Consider the following 19,516-nt stretch of genomic DNA (forward strand, 5'->3'; position numbering starts at 1 on the left):
TAGTATATATTGAGGCAAATAACAAATCAGTTTTAATTAGTACACTTTATTTCTGCACTGTACATACATCAATTACTCAGGTAACAAAACTACAACTATAAACTTGGAATGGCTCGATATAAGATTGAAACACATGTTTTAGATGAAAATCAGCGATATGGCACTCAAAACTAAAAGAAAAATTATTTGGGGTAAACAAGTAATAATAACAATAAAACATCACATGTTCGACATACAAAACAAAATAAATTATACACAAAAATATGTAACCGGTAAATTTGTTCATATTAACTACCCTGCATTAAAAATATTTAGTAATAAATAGTAATAAAAATCACAGATATCGGCAAATGGGAAAACGTGAAACTAAAATAATTTGATTTAAATTTTTCCTGAAAGAGAAACGGAAAACGCAAACAAACAGCCAAAATTTACTTAAAAGATAAATTGTAATTAACACATTTAAAAGAACCGGGGCTTCTATGATTATAAAAATGAGTTGATATTTATATTTTAAATGGATGAATAGATGCTTGTTGTTGCCTAATTGATGATTCTCCTAAGAAAGACTGTTGAAAGAATCTTTTTCCTTAATAAAAATATTTCCTCATAACTGAACTATAAACCATTCACAAAATATAGGCGGATTGAGGGGAAGTTCCCCCACTACATTGAGCGCGTTCTGGGAACATGTACCGATGCACCGGTACAAAATATGTGTCGTTCTGGGAGACCGGTGAGTTAACCTAGTAGACAGCTATTTCCTCTTTTTCCTTCACCGGTGCAAGATTCATGCACCGGAGAAAATGTACGGTGCATAATACACCGGCGGCCTCTGATTGGTCAGTTTCTTGGACAACGACAACAGATGCAGCTACGGCAAGATGGCGGGTCCATCGAATCGAATAATGTTCATCAGTTTTATAGGTTATGTTGCGTAATTAGTGAACAATTTATTCTATGAGGGTGATGTATTACGTATTAAGTGAAAAATTTTCAAATAATTTATTCTGTGAGAACAAGTTTGATTGGTTTGAATATTATAAAGTAAATAGTAGGTGAATGTGTAAATTATAATCCGATGTGTACCTTAAACCGGTGAATAATCGTTCTGGGATACCAAGACTCTTGCCCCGGGGCGGTACCGGTACATGTTCCCAGAACACGCCCATTAATTGATTCATTTATAATGTTCCAGCTGATTGATGTTTTGGCGAACCTCAGCTGTTGTTTTAAAGGTAGGGATCTAAAGTAGATGAGATGAATTTCTTCCCCTAAAACCGCCTAAATTTTGTGAACAGAGTATAGTAACATCAGTGTTTCAGATTTGTTCTCCCACAAAGGCTGGCTTTAGCTGCTTGTCTACGGTTCAATAAAAACGTAGGAGTGTACATAGTGTAACTAGTTTAGCCAGTTTTTCATATTTTCCCAATCTGCAATTTAAAATGACAGTAAATTTAACAGCTACCTTAGAAAGCTGATAGAAAGCCGTGAGGACATTACTACACAGGTTTACAATACAGTTATTGGCATTGTATATACAATAAATACATACATGACAATATATACTTGACACATTGTATAATACACTATACACAACATGGGGAGATGGTTCATTCCTTCCAAACATTCAAATTTTGTGTTGACTGTTCTTGCAAGGAAAATAGTATTGCATGCAAAAGAAAAGCTATATTAATGTCTCCCCAATTTTTCGCAACATAAATCAAATAAAGTGATCGCACACAACAACATGGAATATAAAATACATTTCTATACTAAATCTAAAACACTTAATGACTTAATTACTATGACTACAATTTAAAGCATTATTTTGTACATTTGATTTGTACAAGAACATTTGTCTTTACTTAGCATAAAAATTTACATCAAATTCAATGAGTTTACGTTACATTTTTGATACTTGATGTTAATTTACAAAAAGATGTTATAAGAAAATTTTTTCAGGGACTGTTTTATTAGCATTAAATTGACAAAACAACAAACAGAACAACAAATATAACAACAATAGAAAATTGAACAATTATTGTAGCGGGGAATAAAAAGTAATAGTGAAACCGAGGAATAAAAATAAAGTTTCAATATCTATAAAACAATTAAATGTTTTTTAACCATATCCCCCACTGGGTGATTCATTTCTGTGTATGTCAGGTCATTATTACATTATGTGACAGTCAGTACCGAGTGAATGTTTTAACAACACAATCCTGAAGATTAAAACTTTCGACAACTAGCTGGATCAGAGAGGGATTTAAGTGAAAACCTTTGAATCTGCATTTAAACAAATAGATCACTAAAGAGTTCAATTCGGATACCAGTAATTACTCCCTATGAAATTAATTAAACAAATTATCATTCTTTAAAAAGACTGTGTTTGAAGCAAGTGCCTCTTGCCTCGAGACTTCACTTTAAAAATAAAAAAGCTATAATTTTAGGCACACATCAATAGTGTTTTGTAAAAATCGCCTTCACGTATTATATATAAGGATAAATAAAGGCAGTCCAGTAGAAAGTTTCCTTGAATAAAAATGTTTTTCTCAAGTAAACAAGTTTTTTGTTATACATTTTGACTAAAGTAGCTCAATAAAGTTATTCTTAAAATCATAGTAGATTTTGTATAAAAAATCAAATAAAAACTTAACATCTAATTAAATAGCTGTCATCAAATTAAATAAAAAAAACATAGTACCTAAATACAAATTCAAGCAACAACCAAAATATAATCAGATAATCACTAGAATAAGCTTTATGTAAATTCCTAATAAAATCACTGACAAACAATTATATCACAATCATCTTGATCATTTTTAATGTTTGAGCTGATAGAACACAATTTTAAATACTGTAATCCTTGACAATACCTATATCTTTGACACATTTGATTTTTAATTTGATACATCATATCTTTAATAGCTTTCAATCTTATTTTTAAAAGTACGGCAATCATGTAAAGTATATAGACTCTTTTTCTGTTTAAGAAAATATGACTTAAAGTTTTATGTTGAGTGATTTGATTTTTAGCACAATACACAATCGATATTGATGAAAATGCTGAGGTTAATGTGAGCCACGATTCAATGTCAGGTGAAGTTGTGAGCCTTATGTTGTTGACAATTGCTGCTACAGGAGTGAATGATTTATATAAATGTTTTGTAAAAAAGAAGAAGCAATCACTACCTCATACTTTCTTGGTGCCTTATCAGTCCCTAACCAATAAAATGTGGCTCTCACTAATTCAGGCATAACTATTACCATAGATAAAACCTTTGACTATCTAATAGCCAATGATAAAACATACTCCCTTGATATATTTCTCATCCTTATGGACCAGCTGAAGAAAATTTTATTGTTAGTTCCGTCTGGTGCAGAGTAGAGGTTGAGTTTTGTTTGCAATTTGTTTCTTATTATTTCAGTCATTTGAATTATCGTTTAACCAAATAAAACGATGTAATCACAAACCATAACTCGTTCACTAGTTATAACCAAATAGTAAAGGACAAATCATGAAATTAACCCTATAATAATAGAAACAAAATTTTGTCAACACTAGCTATCAGTGTCACCGGAAATGAACTAGACACGAAAAACGAGCATCAAATTTACAATGGGATGAGAATTCTACTTGTGTTGGTTAGTCTATGCTAATAATTGGCTCTGCCATATGTTTTCTTCAGTCAAAGGTAAAGTGCATGTGATCAAATTGATTGAGACCTTATTTTCTAAAAGGAAATTAGTTTACATTCATTGGTCTATCAAACCTCAAAACTTGAGTGGTTAGAATGTTTGTTTACACTGTTGATGGTACAGGTGGCGGCATTAGCATGGGCAGTGTCTGAGTCGGCATAGGTTGAGTCATCATCTGCTTTGTCCGTTTCTTGTGATGACTCTCCGCGTGCTTTCTCAGATGATCCTTACGGTAGAATGTCTTCCCACATTCCCTACACAGCTCTGTCTTCTGTCCGCTATGTATCACCAGATGGCGGGTCAGGTGCTCGTTGCGTTTGAACATCTTGGGACACGCGGGACACGCATGCGGTCGCACGTCCGAGTGCGTCACCTGGTGCCGTTCCAGATGCTCCTTGCGAGCGTGTCCCGTCCCGCACACGCCACACACCCAAGGTCGATCCTACCAGAAAATATTTCACGGTTAGTGGCTGTTTTGCCAGGAAAATATTTAGTTTGTCTTACAAAATGTTATTTAATCAAAGGCGAGTGTATTAACTGGAAAACTAGGATTTCACAAATCAAATTCATCTTATTATTTGAATATGTGTTAACTTTTGCGAAAAAAGTTTTTTAACAGTTGGATAACTAAAACAATTTAGGTCTCATTTAAAAAAGAATTTAAATTTCTACTGATATAAAAATATGTTGGCTGATGCTTATTTGCTTACATTTAAAACTAAAAATACTGCTTAAATGCTGGAAAACTGCAAAAAAACAACAAACATCTGAAAAGCATACAGGAAAAAGAAAATAATCTTTTGTTCAATAAGTGATGCTATTTAATATTTATGCAAGTTAAGTAATGCTATTTTGATAAATGCCATAGCTCTGAGAGGGTGTATGGATTGTATATGGATTGGATTTTCCTATATGAGATAGAAACTTGTTTGTCTTAAACACCTTGAAAATTTTAGCTTTCTACTAATTAATTGGTCATTAACCATTGTTTAGCAACTTTGCAACAGTAAGGGTTGCGTACTTAAGGATTTTTTAAAGGGAAATTTAAACATAATATTTATTTTTTATAATATACAAATATACTATGGTACCTTAATTATAAAAAGTTTAGATAAGAAAACCTTTTGCTTAGTGTTCAACTTTAAAAACCGGCAATAAGCTTAAAAGAAAATGTTGAATAGCTATAGAGTAGGCAATTGAGATTCTAGTTGTTAGTTAAACTTATTCCAATTTTTCTATGTGATAGCTAAATAATATTTTAGCTACAACTGCATGTAAGTAAAAATGCTTTCAGGGATTAAGTCTAGGGTATTGTAAGTACTAAGTAGTACAGTATTGGTATAGTGACACTTTGATTGGGTGGATAAAGCAACATATGAATGTAGCGTTTCATTTTCCTGGCAAAGCAACAAACTTGGAAAGTAATCAGTCGCAATTTATCGAACCGAACTGACCCGCCACCTGAAAACTCAAACTTGCAAGTTTGAAGATAATTTTACAAATCAATGTAAAATCCAATGTCACACACTCACTTGACCAAACTATTAAAGTTTTCTAATAACTTAAAATTTGAGAACTGATCCTGAAAGAGGTGTGAAAACTGATTTGGCTTCTACCTTTTCTGTTTCTAGCTCCTCTTCCAGAGTGTGCAACAAAGTAAAAATAGTATGTTAATTGTTAACATTTTAATTAGATTTGGTTGACTGTCATAAGGTAAAGATCAATTAGGTTCAAATAAATGTGCGACATTTTAAAAACTGCTTAGTACTAAAGATTCCGTCTCTGAAACAAGTTTTACATGCAAAAGAGTGTTTTTGGAAATACGATTTTTCTTAAATACAACTGAGTATATTGGTATAAAATTTGAAACACTGCTTTATTTTGTATTGTTTTTTAAGCATGTTTAGGGGGTCGGACACAAGGGTCTCACTAAAAGAAATCTTTCTGCATGCATTTGAACACTCTACATATCAATAATGCCATCAGATGCAAGCCTGTTCTTTTTGTTTGAAGTGTTTCTATTAATTATAACATGTTTTCTATGAGTTGTGATGATTGTTACAAGAGTAAAAAAATCATATAAATATTTAGTAAATTAGAACTACTCAAATGCACAATCGTATATTGTTTTAATTACTATTATTTACGCAATTCATTATTATATACGATATATGGATTTTTTAAATGATTAATATTAACACTGGATTTCACGCATAGGTTTATGTTCATACAATGATGATGTTCATGAATATAACAGCCAATCAAAATCAATAAATACACAGAACAAAGTCTAACCTATTTTCAAATCAATCTCTCTAGTCGACCAGTAAACTAATTTATAAAAAAATCTTGAAATCAAGATAACAGACTTTTACCAGAAATTATTGGTGTAGAAAGGCAAAAATAAACATTACATGTAACTTGTGTTGTTGCGTTATCATGGTTAGTTTGTGCTCCTTAGTTTATATACATTTTTCATGAAACAGCGCCTACTCAGATATGCCAAAATGCCGCAGCAAAGCATAACTGAACAACAAAGCAAAATTATTTTAAGAAAGTATTACGTATTCTATAAATACATTTTCTGAAGACATTTTATAGAATCATTAGATGGTTGACAGCTAACAAACAAGAGAGCGTATCAGTATGACCTATTTTTACTGTTTGCTAGTTTCATAAATATTTACTGAGGTATATTTTAAAATTAAAATGTTTCTGACGTAGCATCTAACCTAATGGTATTTTTTTTACATGAATCTACATCATGATTCAGCCCAACATACACACAGTATAAACAGATCAAAAAGTTTTGAGAAAATACTCAACATTTTTTCTAAAAAAGAAGTAGTAAATCTTAATCTTATCCTCACCAGGCTTTCATCAAGTAAATATTAATAATTGGTTTGTAACTAAGCTAATCTATAAATCGTAACTATGAGATCAATGTAATAGCAGACCATGTTTTAGATTTTTGCACTAATATCCTCAATCATACTTTTGAAACATAATGGGATCAGACACCAGATCAGCATTTACCATAAACTGAACTCAAAATTGGGTTTATAATTTATCAAACTACAGTAGACTCCCTCTTATCCGGACTCCTCGGGACCAAGACCAATCCGGATAACAGTTTTTCGGGTTAAACCGACGTCCCCAAAAACTCGTTAAAACGGACTGTTTAAATGCATACTGTATACATATTTGACTTAAATTTAGGAGAGCATTGTATTTAGACACGTGATCACTGGTCTCAAATATTTCCCACGAGAACAGTTGTTTCAGTACCGCCCACTTCCTGCCGATCTAGTCCGGTTAAACCGATGTGCTGATGAAAATTGTCCGGTGTCATTTCAGCCGAGTGTAGTCCAGTTAAACCGATGTCCGGATAAGAGGCAGTCTACTGTAGTGGTTTTCCTCAGGATTCAACCAATTATTTTCTCATAAAACAAGAAATTCTTGGTGGTTTAATTGCAACAAAACCAGCAAATGTACAACATTATTATTTAAGGTCAGGTATAGTTACTTCGTCAAAAGCTCTATCCTCCAATTTGCAGTAAATTAACATTCATAGCTTCTGTTACTTAATGCAATTTATTTTCCATTTAAATGGAACTTTGAGTCAAAAACACTATGACATGAGTTTTTGTTACCAGCTATTATGAAATAATGGTCAGACCCCAATCATATTCCCTTCATTGAATTTTCCAGCAATTTCTGACTTTAATTTTCCTAGTGTTGATTAACTTCTATTCCAATTTAGCTTCAGAAAAGACAAAACCTACGCTTCACGATGTTACAGCAACTACCTAACCTACATCCCTGGGACCAAAGCCTGGTGTTCCTGTTTCAACCGTTTGTTGCGGTGACTCTCCGAGTGCTTCCTTAGATGGTCCTTTCGGTAAAACATCTTCCCACACTCGTTACACACCTGCGTCTTGTGTCCACTGTGAATGACCAGGTGTCGTGACAGGTGTTCGTTGTGTTTGAACGCCTTCGGACACAGCGGACATGGATACGGCCGTTCGTCTGTGTGCGTCAGCTGATGTCTATCTAGATGTTCCTTTCGTACGTGAGCTGCGCCGCAAACTCCACAGATCCAAGGTCGCTCTCTCTGGTGAGTAAAACGATCAAAGTCATCTCAAGTCAAACTTTCCATCGCACACCGCCGGACCGAATCGAACCATTTTATTTCTACTACATATTTTCTCACAAGCACACTTATTGGGAGGGAGTCAAACCTAACTTGACTTAAAATATGTAACAAATATAGTGAAATACTTAATGGTTGGTTTGATTTACAGTAGCTAACATGAAAAACTTACGGTTCGATTCGATCCGAATAAGTGTGCGATAACATAGTCTTGAGAGTAACCTAAACTAGGAGATACTTAATATTTTCGAATTGTCGTGGTAGAGATATTTCAGATCAATATTGTTTACAAGAGTGTAAAATCACTTAAGATTTATTAAGCTTAACAATTGTGAGTAAAAAGGTAAGGTATAATTTTTTTATGCTTTTGGAGTCAAAAGTTTAGAGAATTAAATATGAACTAACAAGGGGAATTTGTTATTCTATGGATATTTTATTTACAAATTCATTTTATGGACTAAAAACGGCCTACATAGAGGGAAGATATCTATTTTGTCTCGTTCCAGTATGTTTTGTTTGTAAGCCTACATTGCACACTTGCCACCAATACACTTATCAGAACTAACAGAGTTGTTTCTTGTTGTTGTCTGATGCAATTTATGCATATTTTACAAAAACGTTAAACTGGGAGTGCAGATTTTACTTTACAACTCTCTATTCATAATCACACTTAAGACAAGGATAAACTTGGTTGACTTATTTTTTTATGGCAGGGTATATTTTGAACTTGATACCATAGAACAAATTTACATGTGTAATTTATCTTAACACAAGATACGGCCCGAAAAAATTAAAAACTACAAATAACTCAGCCTTCTATTTTTACAACTAAACAAGTAGACGTTAAGATTTTGAATTGATAAAACAAATAGGCTTATTAGACGTTATATTTCACTTGAATATACAATAAATAAAACTAAACTGACATTGAGATCTGATTACCTTTTAAAAACTGAGGGTGCCTAGTTAAGGGGGATTAAATTAACCATTGCTTTTGACCTACCACGCAGCCTGGAACCATTTTCGAACAATGGTGTTAGGTGCTCTTGCAGTACCAACCTACTAACCTAACTCTAATTATATTTTGTGGCCTCCATAAACAACATCGGACCCGAGACAGATCCTGAGGACGTATGATTCAAGCTGTCACCCTGCTGTTGCACATTTGGCATGTTTTGAGACTGAGGCAGAGGGTGAACGTTTTGAGGTTGTTTGGTTTTTGGCGTCCGTTGTCGCTGGAAACGGTGGCCCATGAGATGTTTGCGCAGGTGGTCACTTCGATAAAACCCCTTCCCACACTCTGTACACACCTGCGCCTTGAGGCCTGAGTGGATGATGCTGTGACGGGAAAGGTGCTCGTTCCGCTTGAAGGTCTTCGAGCAAACTCCGCAGCTGGAAGTAAAAGATGTGTGTGATAAGGTTAGATCAAACAAATCAAATCGTTGAGTTGATAGCGTCATAGCCATACCATAGTCACGATTGTTGGATTGTTCAAATTTCAGCTATCCAACTCTTCCTGTGAACACTAGAATACTGTGAAATTGAGTGTTATTTCCATGTGGTATGAGGGTAGACCCTAAAGCGTAGTCGGTATGATGAGACAACTCTTTTAACTACCCATGTCTGTACTCGGAGTATACTTGTCATGGGTAGAGGCACCCACTCATGACTGTGCTTTCTCATAGTTTTATAGCACTGTGCACACTACACAGAACGTCAACTCCTCATACTTGTATAGTTCTCTCTTTTTCTATCCCTCAAATCTTGTGGCTGAGCATAATTTTATCTAATATTTTTTAGTTACAGTCTTAGTGTTTTTAGGCCTACTTAGTACGTTTTATGTAATTTGTGAGTATGTCCTCAAAACAAAGATAATTAATGGTTTCAATTAAAGTGTATTTTAAAGACTTGCCAAAAATTTTGTTTGCCAGCAGAAAAACGTTAAACTCATTTATTGATTTTTAACGTTTTTATTTTTTATAAAAACACATTTTATAATTATTCAAGCTACCAACCAACTTATCTAACCTTGTTGTGTTTTAAGTCAATTTCCCTAATCAAGAATCTACTTTACCTAATAAAAACTCTACTAACTTACTATTTTGGACAAAGGAGAGTAAAAGAAATGTATTGGTAAAAGGAAGCAGACAGTGAATGCTTAAGTACAAGTGCTTTTGACAAGTGAGGAGCTTAAAAAATTCACCCTTCACCTCACCAGGTGAATTTAGAAATTTTTTAGATTTCAATAGGCCTACTTAATTAAAATAATTACCAAACAGAGCACCTACCTTATTTTTAAGTGATAGTATCTATTATAGGCTAAAGAAATTTGTTGTTAAAAAAGTTGAACTTTTTTATAGAGTTTATTTCATAAGCAATTTACATTTTATAACTTTATAATTTTTCATGAGCAATGTTCAGCCAGTTTCAATAATGAACTGCCCAAATTAGTCCTCTACTAGACTGCCATATTGTAAGGTTTGGTTGAAATACAAGCCAATATTAGTGTTGGAGGAGATTTGGCAACCGGAAGTATGGTTGCCATTTTATTTATTTTTATCTTATCCTTTAGCAGTGCAGTTAAATTTCATTCCTACAATCTATGATGGATGTGCAATTATTTCATACAGTAGGTTTTTATAGCCCAATTGTTTCTCCTCCTTGTTCCCTCTCATTGCAAAGCATGAGAATAGCAGCCAGCTATGAATGAGAATAAAATGATTTATCTTAAAACATTCACTGTTTTCTGCAAGTCAAAACTTCAAATATAGGTACCTACATTGACCAAACAGCATTCTTCTAGTTTAGAGTTTCAGCTTAGTAGATATTTTATTGGTATTGACAAAATAACTGACTACATTACTTTCATTATTACAATTGAAGAGCTTCTAATGTGCTTTAATGTAGGACCATCATGTACTTCTTAAGAATGAGTGTTTTCAATTTTCAACAACACAACCCAAAGACTTAAGCTAAGTTTAAAATAAATATGTTCACCTGTACGGCCGTTCGTCACTGTGACTCAACTGGTGTCTGTCTAGATGTTCCTTACGTTTCAAGCCGGCACCACATACGTTGCAGATAAACCTTAAAATACAATACCAAGTAAATACAAAATACCTCTACCTTGATATAGATGAAATTCATTAATAATATTGGTAACACAGTAATTGTATTACCTGAAGCTAATAGTGGTTAGGACGGGACAGCGGCATGAAGGATGAAAGAAAAATATAATATCTTTAGAAGTCGGCCTTCAATTCATAAGGATGGGCCTAGCATTACAATTTATAAGGATAAATTATCTAAGTGGAATCTCTAACCGGGAAAGAAAAACATAACAAAAAATACAGACCTAATTAACACTAGCAAATTGTGGAGCAGGACAGGGGAAAGATGTCTTTACTAATTTCATAGTTTTGGTGGTAGCACATGGGATAGGTTTGTTGAAAAACTAAAGCATTACAACTTAGGGTAGAAACACACATACAGCGACTAGGAGCGGAGCGGCGCGATTTAGAGCGACAAAATCAAACCTATACAATCAAGTAGTAACGCGCACACAAATCGCTGTTGCGAGCGTAGCGGGGAACTTTGGAACAATCTCGTTTGTTTTTCTAGCGTTTTGGAGCGGAGCGGGCAGTGATATTGTGGACATTTTTAGTTCCACTTTCGCCACTAGGCCGCTCTGTATGCCCATTCTAGTTTCAGAAACTATCTTGTGACTTTGAAAATTTTTACATTGTAAACCAAACGCCAGAACTTTATCAAACTTTTATACGATATAGATACATATATCATAAAATAATTTGACAACAATCTTTGTTATCAATTATGTAAACTAACTTTTTCTAAGAAACAGTAAACGCTAGAAAAAACGTAAAAGCGTATTTTGAAGGTCATGGTGTTAGTAATAGAAATATTTATAATACAAAGGCGTATTGTCACGGATATCATTGATATAAACTAACATTTAATTAGTTGCGCCCGCTATTAGTAGGGTCTTTACAGCCGGCAGCCGCCATCTTGGTGAAGATTAGTGAAAAATACTGGCTTCACGTCGCGGCTAACGTGCTCCATCTAGGTCTTATGTGATCGTTGTATCTTGAAAATGATCGAGCTCCCGTTCGTGTCGCTCTCGCTAGTCGCTGTATGTGTGCGCGACGTCAGTCGCTCTCAGTCGCACCGCTACAGCTCGCTCTGAATCGCCCCGCCCGCTCCACTCCCAATCGCCGTATGTGTGTTTCTACCCTTACAGTTACAGTTAGTGAAAGGTAATGAATAATAATAATTATTAACATTGCAAAAAATGTTAGTTCATTCAAAAATAAAATTTAAAATATGTTGAATAAGAAACAGGACTATAGTACCTGTGTATAGAGCTTATCATCCACAAGGTATGCCAAAGGCCTCTAGCTTATCATAGTTAACAGGTTCAATCAAAAGAAAAGTTTCAAGTGACCCCATCATTCCTTTATTTAGATACCTAGGTACTTTTGCAGTGCCGTGGATGTGGAATATTCACTATTAGAAGAGATGCTAATTTACCCTTTTGTGACTCAAGAACAATCATTCCACAGTTTGTATTCGGATTTAGAAAGAAAACAACTTTCCATATACAGTAACTGTACAATTTTCTAACCTTCGCTCAATTTTATGGGCTGCTAGATGAGGCTCGAGTAAATTTTTGTCAGGATAAGCTGCATGGCACTCAGGACAAAAATACAACCTAGTTCCATCTGGGGAGGTGACGATCCTCACATCACCTTGTCTTTGTTTTCTGCTTTCATGAGGCTGAAACAAAGCAGAGTACGTATAGCAGAGTACACTCCAAACTTAAAGAGGAGATTTTAAACGACAGCTTCCACTGGTGAATAAAAATTAACAGGTTAGCAAACTTGGATATCTAACAGAAACTGTATTCGAATCTAAACAAACTAGCCTATGTCAATGACCCAAATGTAGGTAAATAGTAAATTTTTGTTATTAATATTTATTTAAATGTAACTGTCAAAACAAAAAATATCCAAGCCAGTTGACTTGATATGGCTTGATATGGACTTCGATATTAGTACGGTAGCCTACAGACATTCGGGCCAGTGATGTCATTTGTTTATTGTGCTAAATTGTCAATATTCAAATATCGTATGCAAAATCATCGAATGATGCATCTTGCATCTCATATCTCACAAAAAACTACGAATAACCAAAATTAACGTAAGCAAACATACGCCTGGATACAATAATGTAAACAAATGGTTCTCTGTCCGCTAGACTCCGTTCACCTTCGATAGTGAACACTCGGATCGGGTACGGTACTTACAGACTAGCCGGCAGATGGGAATTGAAGGACTGGGAGCAATGCAGACGATAAACTAAGGATGTTGCTAGCCAAAGTGAAACCGAGGAATAAAAAAAGTTAGGAAAGAGAATGAGAGTTGCATCTTCAGTCGATAGTCATTGAATTGTACATCACGATATTTGCAAACGCAAACATCTATCTTAAAACTCCAAAACTGCTGTTACTTTATGTATTTTAGTCGAGAGTTAAAAGAGAAGATTGCATAAATTTCCTGGAGCTAAATTTTGAACTTCAAAATCTGGTAAGTTAATTTCTGGGGGGTCAATCCATTTCAAAAGGTCCAGAGGTGGTTGCTTCAAGATTTTTAATTTTTTTCATATTTTTATCCTTGAAAGTAAAAATTATTAGAAGTACAAAAATACAATTATTTTATTTTAATTTTATTTTTCTACTGTATGGCGGCCATTTTTTTGTTACTCGAACGGCCGTTTTCAGCAATTTCAGAGCTCTGCGTAAAATTAAATATCTCTGGTTCTACTTATCCTAGAACATTAAAATAAAAACCAATTTCTTCAGAAAGATCTGAACTTTAATATGGTAATATGTTGATGCACTTAAAACTAAATATATAGGTCTAATTACCTGTTTAAAGTTTAACTCAACAATGTTACAAATAATGATTTTAAACCATTTATTTTTATATAAAGGCAATTGACTATGTGTTTGTTATTTTTTTATCTGATAGTTATAGGTGTGTACTCCAAATTCTCAAAGTTTCAAGTTGTGGACTTGTATAGGGTTTTAAATAAAAATTGTCAAAATCTTAAAATTTTCAAAATTTCAAAAGTTTGATGCTTAATATCTTTGTTGGGCATGAAAATAAAAATTTCAAATTTGGCTCAGATATAGTACTAAGTAAGAGTATTATGCTGTAATAATTTTATTTTGTGGACTCAACTGGTTTCAAAGTTATGAAACATTGAAAAGTACTAAATAAGCTTTATAGCCGTAATAGCGTAGGAAGCATAATGTTAAATTATAACTCACTATCAATGTATTTTTTAACAATGTTATATTGTAATCATATATTTTAAACATTTTGATGTTTTAAAACACTCTTTGTTGTCTGCCACAGATACAAATCTGTGAGAGGATTGTGTTCAGGGAATTGGTAGACGTCCTTGAGTCGAAATTGAAGTTCTAATTTAATTTTTTTGCTAATTCTTTGCTGTCTACATAAAAGTATTGAATTCCTTTAAGGGTTTGTTTTAACAAAAGTTCAACATATCCATAGCATTCAAAATTTGGTTGTCTATGGTACATTTTAGACTCTATTAATGACATCGCTCTTTGTAGTGCCTCCTACACCATCGGAAAATATTGACTCCACTTTAAATGTACCTATAGAAATGGATTTTATATTAATATTGTTTTGGTTTTCAATTCCATGTGTTTTATTTTTAATCCTTTTTGTTTATGTTCATAAATCTAAATTTGAATTAAAAATACATGTTTTCTTATAGGTACATGTCTTATACATATCTTATACGTCTGACATGTTATCTTATGGGACGTCTGGCACTAAACAACCCTACTTGCGACGTTGCAAACTCTACGCGGCCTGGAGTTAAAGGTGGCTGTGGCTATACAGTATCATAAAATGATTTTTTACTGAAACAATTCAGTCACAGGTACTACAATACCAGCTGCGAGGCATTTTTTGCTACTGCGCAAGGAAAAAATTCCTGCAATGGTGTAGGAGGCACTACCAAGAGCGAAGTCACTAATAGAGTCTACAATGTACCATAGACAACCAAATTTTGAATTATAAGGATATGTTTAATTATTGTTAAAACAAACCCTCAAAGGTATTCAATACTTTTATGTAGACAGCAAAGAATTAGCAAAAAAAATTAAATTAGAACTTCAATTTTGACTCAAGGACGTCTACCAATTCCCTGAACACAATCCTCTCACAGATTTGTATCTGTGGCAGACAACAAAGAGTGTTTTAAAACATCAAAATGCTTAAAATATATGATTAAAATATAACATTGTTAAAAAATACATTGATAGTGAGTTATAATATAACATTATGCTTCCTACGCTATTATGGCTATAATGCTTATTTAGTACTTTTCAATGTTTCAAAACTTTGAAACCAGTTGAGTCCACAAAATAAAATTATTACAGCATAATACTCTTACTTAGTACCTTACTATATCTGAGCCAAATTTGAAATTTTTATTTTCATGCCCAACAAAGATATTAAGCATCAAACTTTTAAAATTTTGAAAATTTTAAGATTTTGACAATTTTTATATAAAACCTTATACAAGTCCACATCTTGAAACTTTGAGAATTTGGAGTACACACCTATAACTATCAGATAAAAAAATAACAAACACATAGTCAATTGCCTTTATATAAAAATAAATTGTTTAAAATCAATATTCGTAACATCGTTGCGTTAAACTTTAAACAGGTAATTAGACCTACATATTTAGTTTTAAGTGCATCAATATATTACCATATTAAAGTTCAGATCTTTCTGAAGAGATTGGTTTCTATTTTAATGTTCTAGGTTAAGTAGAACCAGAGATATTTAATTTTACGCAGAGCTCTGAAATCGCTGAAAACGGCCTTTCGAGTAACAAAAAAATGGCCGCCATACAGTAGAAAAATAAAATAAAAATAAAATAATTGTATTTTTGTACTTTTAATAATATAGGCCTATACCAAGGATAAAAATATGAAAAAAATCAAAAATCTTGAAGCAACCAATTAATTAATTTCTGGACCACATGATATGGATTGACCCTGGGGAAATCCGGTGATTAAGCAACCCTAGGATCAAGTAGGCCTAATACTAATTTTTATCACCAAGGCTAGTTTAATTTATCCTTTATGTATTAGCCTATTTCGTTTTTTAACCGACACATCAGATGAACAGGTTCAGGTAATCAACACTATCTAGAACCACAATTGAACCACTATTGAACCATATAGCCTAGCCTTATTAGTTTACAATACTGGTAGGCCTACCTCTACACCTTACAATGGAAGAATATTTTATAATAGAAGGTACCGGTAGGATTAAAATGTATTAAGACCTACACATGAACTTTAGGGCGATATGATACACCGTGGTGATGGATTAGTTATGCCTACGATTTGTTTCATTTTAAGGTAAAATATCCACACGAGTCGATATTAGCTTCAAAGGTAGCCTACTTGGAAGGCCAACTAATTGTTTCTATTATCATTATAATTAATTATGAATCATAAGGAAAAAGATTATGGAGTACAGAATGTTGTTACTAGAAAACCAAACCACCTACGGTTAGTTTAAAAAATTAGTTATTTTGTCAAAACTCTCATACCCCTACTTAAGGAACGATAACTTAGGCCTACGGTATAAGTTATTGCCTTGATCGTAAAAGAAACCATCACTGTTTCCAAACAACAACCGAGTCAATCAAAATGCCCATTTAAACTCACACGGTCGAAAGTCGTTAGCACTTTTGGGATGTAACGCGAACAACAATATATCGTTCCATAGCACTTTTTGGGGAAAAGACGCACAACAATATAAGATATCGTTGCATAGCACTACTTAAAAGGGTTAAGTTACCGGTAGAGAAAGTGGTGGTAGGCTATCATAAACTAATCTGAACCTAAGCTAGCCTATACCGGTATGCCAAAGCACACTTTAAATGAGTGGCGGGCGGCCATCTTCTTGAATATACCCATAATAACTTAGTAAAAAAAATTCAATAGGGTACAGTAGGCCAAGTTAACCTAAAAAAATCTTATTCAGGCCAACATTGAATTAAAAACATTTTGATCAATAGGGCCTATGTTTCAGTTATTAATTTATCACCCTTACAAAAGTCAACTAACTTACTTAAGTACAAGCAACTTACCTTTTGGTCAACCTTCAAGAATTGACGTAAACTACTTAGATACTCGGTGACTTTGGTGTTAGGCGGGGGCGAGGAGTTAGACACAACAGACCAATTCCCTGTCTGGTCCATTTCATCCTGATCGGTCATTGTAGCAGCATCAACCATTACCTTGATGACAGGGCCCGAAGTTTCACCTTTTAATAGATTATAACACTGCACACAACTTTTTGGACCTTGGTCACAATGTTGAACAAACTGGTGATTATCAACATTGGATGTCTGAGGGGGTTTATAATTGTTATCATTACAACTACCAGTTTCTGCGGCTTTTGGTGGTGGTTCCTGCTGTGTTGAACAGGTAGGTGTAGCAATAATAGGAGTCTGGACAGTCTGAAAACTCCTGATACTCATTGTCTGTTTCCGATGACTTGAAACTTTTGAACTATCATCATTTTGTTGCTGCTGCTGTTGTTGTGCTCTATTATCTGGAGTAGAAAGAAAAGGCTGTAAAGGCCCATTGTGGTACTGTATTGTTCCTTCAGCAACTATTTGAGGTATCATAACATTATCAGGTAAAGGACCTAAGTTGGGGGAAGGGAACCTTCCGGTGAAATTGTGGATAGGAGGGCAAGGGTTGTGGTGTATTTGGTGTAGGCCATTACGATACTGAGCGATGTGATTCATTATGGAATCTATAGACTTCACCAAGTCTAAAAATCTACACTTCGAGGTGGTCGAACGCCGCTAAGGTAGGCGTCCGTGTCCTTATCACAGTACAAACCGAGAAACATAGAGCTAATTAGGAGTTTCACACACTTTGAGAAGCTATTCTGCGACACTATTTGATAGAACATGTCGAGTTATAAGACAACAAACGTACATATTTACTGTAAAATCGACTAGATAAAATAACATAACGAAAACCAATTAAACGACATTGTGTTCTGTTCTGTCTTCTTCTGAGTTTTGTCTGTCCTCCGTACCTAAATAATTGTAAACAGCTGTAAAGTTGTAAAGTTGCTATTAGAGCCAGGCATTGACAGAAGACAGAAGGGCGTAAAAGCAAACCCAACCAAATTAACACTTCTCCTTAGCACAATAAAATCTACAGTGTACTATAATACAATAAATTATTTTATGGAAATAATATCCATAAAATAATTTCTGGATAGGTATCCATAATAATGTCTGGAGGAGGCATAGGTTTAGTTTGATCATAAATAAAATATACTCCCTTAGTGGATTTCTCATCCTTATAGAACAACTGAAGCCAATATTTTTCTGAATTCTGTTGTTCTGTCCGCTGCACTAGAGGTCGTGTTTTGTTTACAATTTGTTTCTTTTCATAGTCATTTAAAACCTCGTTTAAAACGATCTTGCTTGAAATGTCAACTTGGTGTAGCAAAAATCATCTCGGCCTAATATTAAAGTAAAACCAAATTAATGGAATTTTATAACAGGAAGAATCCTGAGCCACCTCCGGTATTGACCTTGGACTGGTGTAGTGGGTAAAAAAAGCTTTAAAATGACACCTTATTAATGGAAATTAGTGAAAAAATAAGGAGCTTTGGCGTACCGACAAAAAATAAAGCCCTTTAGAAATTATAATATAGATATAGAACTTATCACATATTCATTAATCATTAAATAGCCCTATATTAAATTTCGAATTTTCAAGTGCGTATGTAACATAACATATTTCAATATACGGGGTGACCCAAAAAAACAGGGACAATATTTAAAATTTTATTACTCAGCTGTTACAACAGCTAGAGAATTCTTTGTTGTGGCAAATGAATGTTTATTTGATGCCATTTGGTGTATCGTTACCATTGATCATCAGTGGTTGACGCAACGTCGTGCCTTTGTCATAGAGACTTTTTCAAGAGTATGTTTCTATCATTTCTACTCAACGTCAGTTTTGTGTTCACTTCGATGTCGGCCGTAATGGTGCAACCCCAAACCAAAAAACTACTCAAATAAGATGGGTAAGTAATTTCTGAACACGGCTTCTGTGCTCAAAATTAAACCTATGCAAATTTAAATTTAAATGCAATGTTCTGCAAATAGATGACTTGACGCTCGAAGCTCAGCACAATTGCGCGAACTTTTTCAATGTTTTCCGGCGTTCGAACATTCCGAGGTCTCCTACTTACTTGGTTTGCTTTTGAGTACAGAAGCCGTGTTCTGGAAATTACTTTATCCAACTTTGAATAGTTTTTCGGTTTGGGGTTGCACCATTACGGCCAAACGAAATTGACGTTGAGTAGAAATGATACCCAAATAATTATTCTTCAAAAAAGTCTCTAGGTCAAAGGCACGATGTTGCGGTAACCATTGATGATCCATAGTAACTATACATTTAAAGGCATCAAATAAATATTCATTTGCCGCATCAATGAACTCTCCAGCCTTTATAACAGCTGAAATTCAGCATAATTATTTTTAAAT

At 34.0% G+C, this 19,516-nt stretch overlaps 1 protein-coding gene across 3 annotated transcripts; it reads right to left on the reverse strand.

Moving 5' to 3' along the window:
• Positions 1–343: 343 nt before the first annotated feature.
• On the reverse strand, positions 344–18,011 carry LOC129000117 (zinc finger protein OZF-like). Of its 3 annotated transcripts, XM_054427018.1 has the most exons (6): positions 17,084–18,011; positions 12,498–12,649; positions 10,853–10,942; positions 9,166–9,247; positions 7,634–7,816; positions 344–4,144 (listed from the first exon to the last, which is right to left on the reverse strand). In XM_054427018.1, the coding sequence occupies exons 1-6, from the start codon at positions 17,747–17,749 to the stop codon at positions 3,806–3,808; spliced, it is 1,512 nt and encodes a 503-aa protein (XP_054282993.1). In that variant the 5' UTR covers positions 17,750–18,011; the 3' UTR covers positions 344–3,805. The 3 variants fall into 3 exon arrangements, with proteins under 3 accessions (XP_054282993.1, XP_054282994.1, XP_054282995.1); XM_054427019.1 differs by lacking the exon at positions 7,634–7,816; XM_054427020.1 differs by lacking the exon at positions 344–4,144 and having other exon boundaries at positions 7,766–7,816; positions 8,923–9,247.
• Between the last annotated feature and the right edge of the window lie 1,505 nt (positions 18,012–19,516).

This window comes from Macrosteles quadrilineatus, unplaced genomic scaffold, assembly GCF_028750875.1.
Source record: "Macrosteles quadrilineatus isolate MER2022 unplaced genomic scaffold, UCM_ALF_1.0 Scaffold_8__2_contigs__length_117827958, whole genome shotgun sequence".
NCBI lineage: Eukaryota > Metazoa > Arthropoda > Insecta > Hemiptera > Cicadellidae > Macrosteles > Macrosteles quadrilineatus.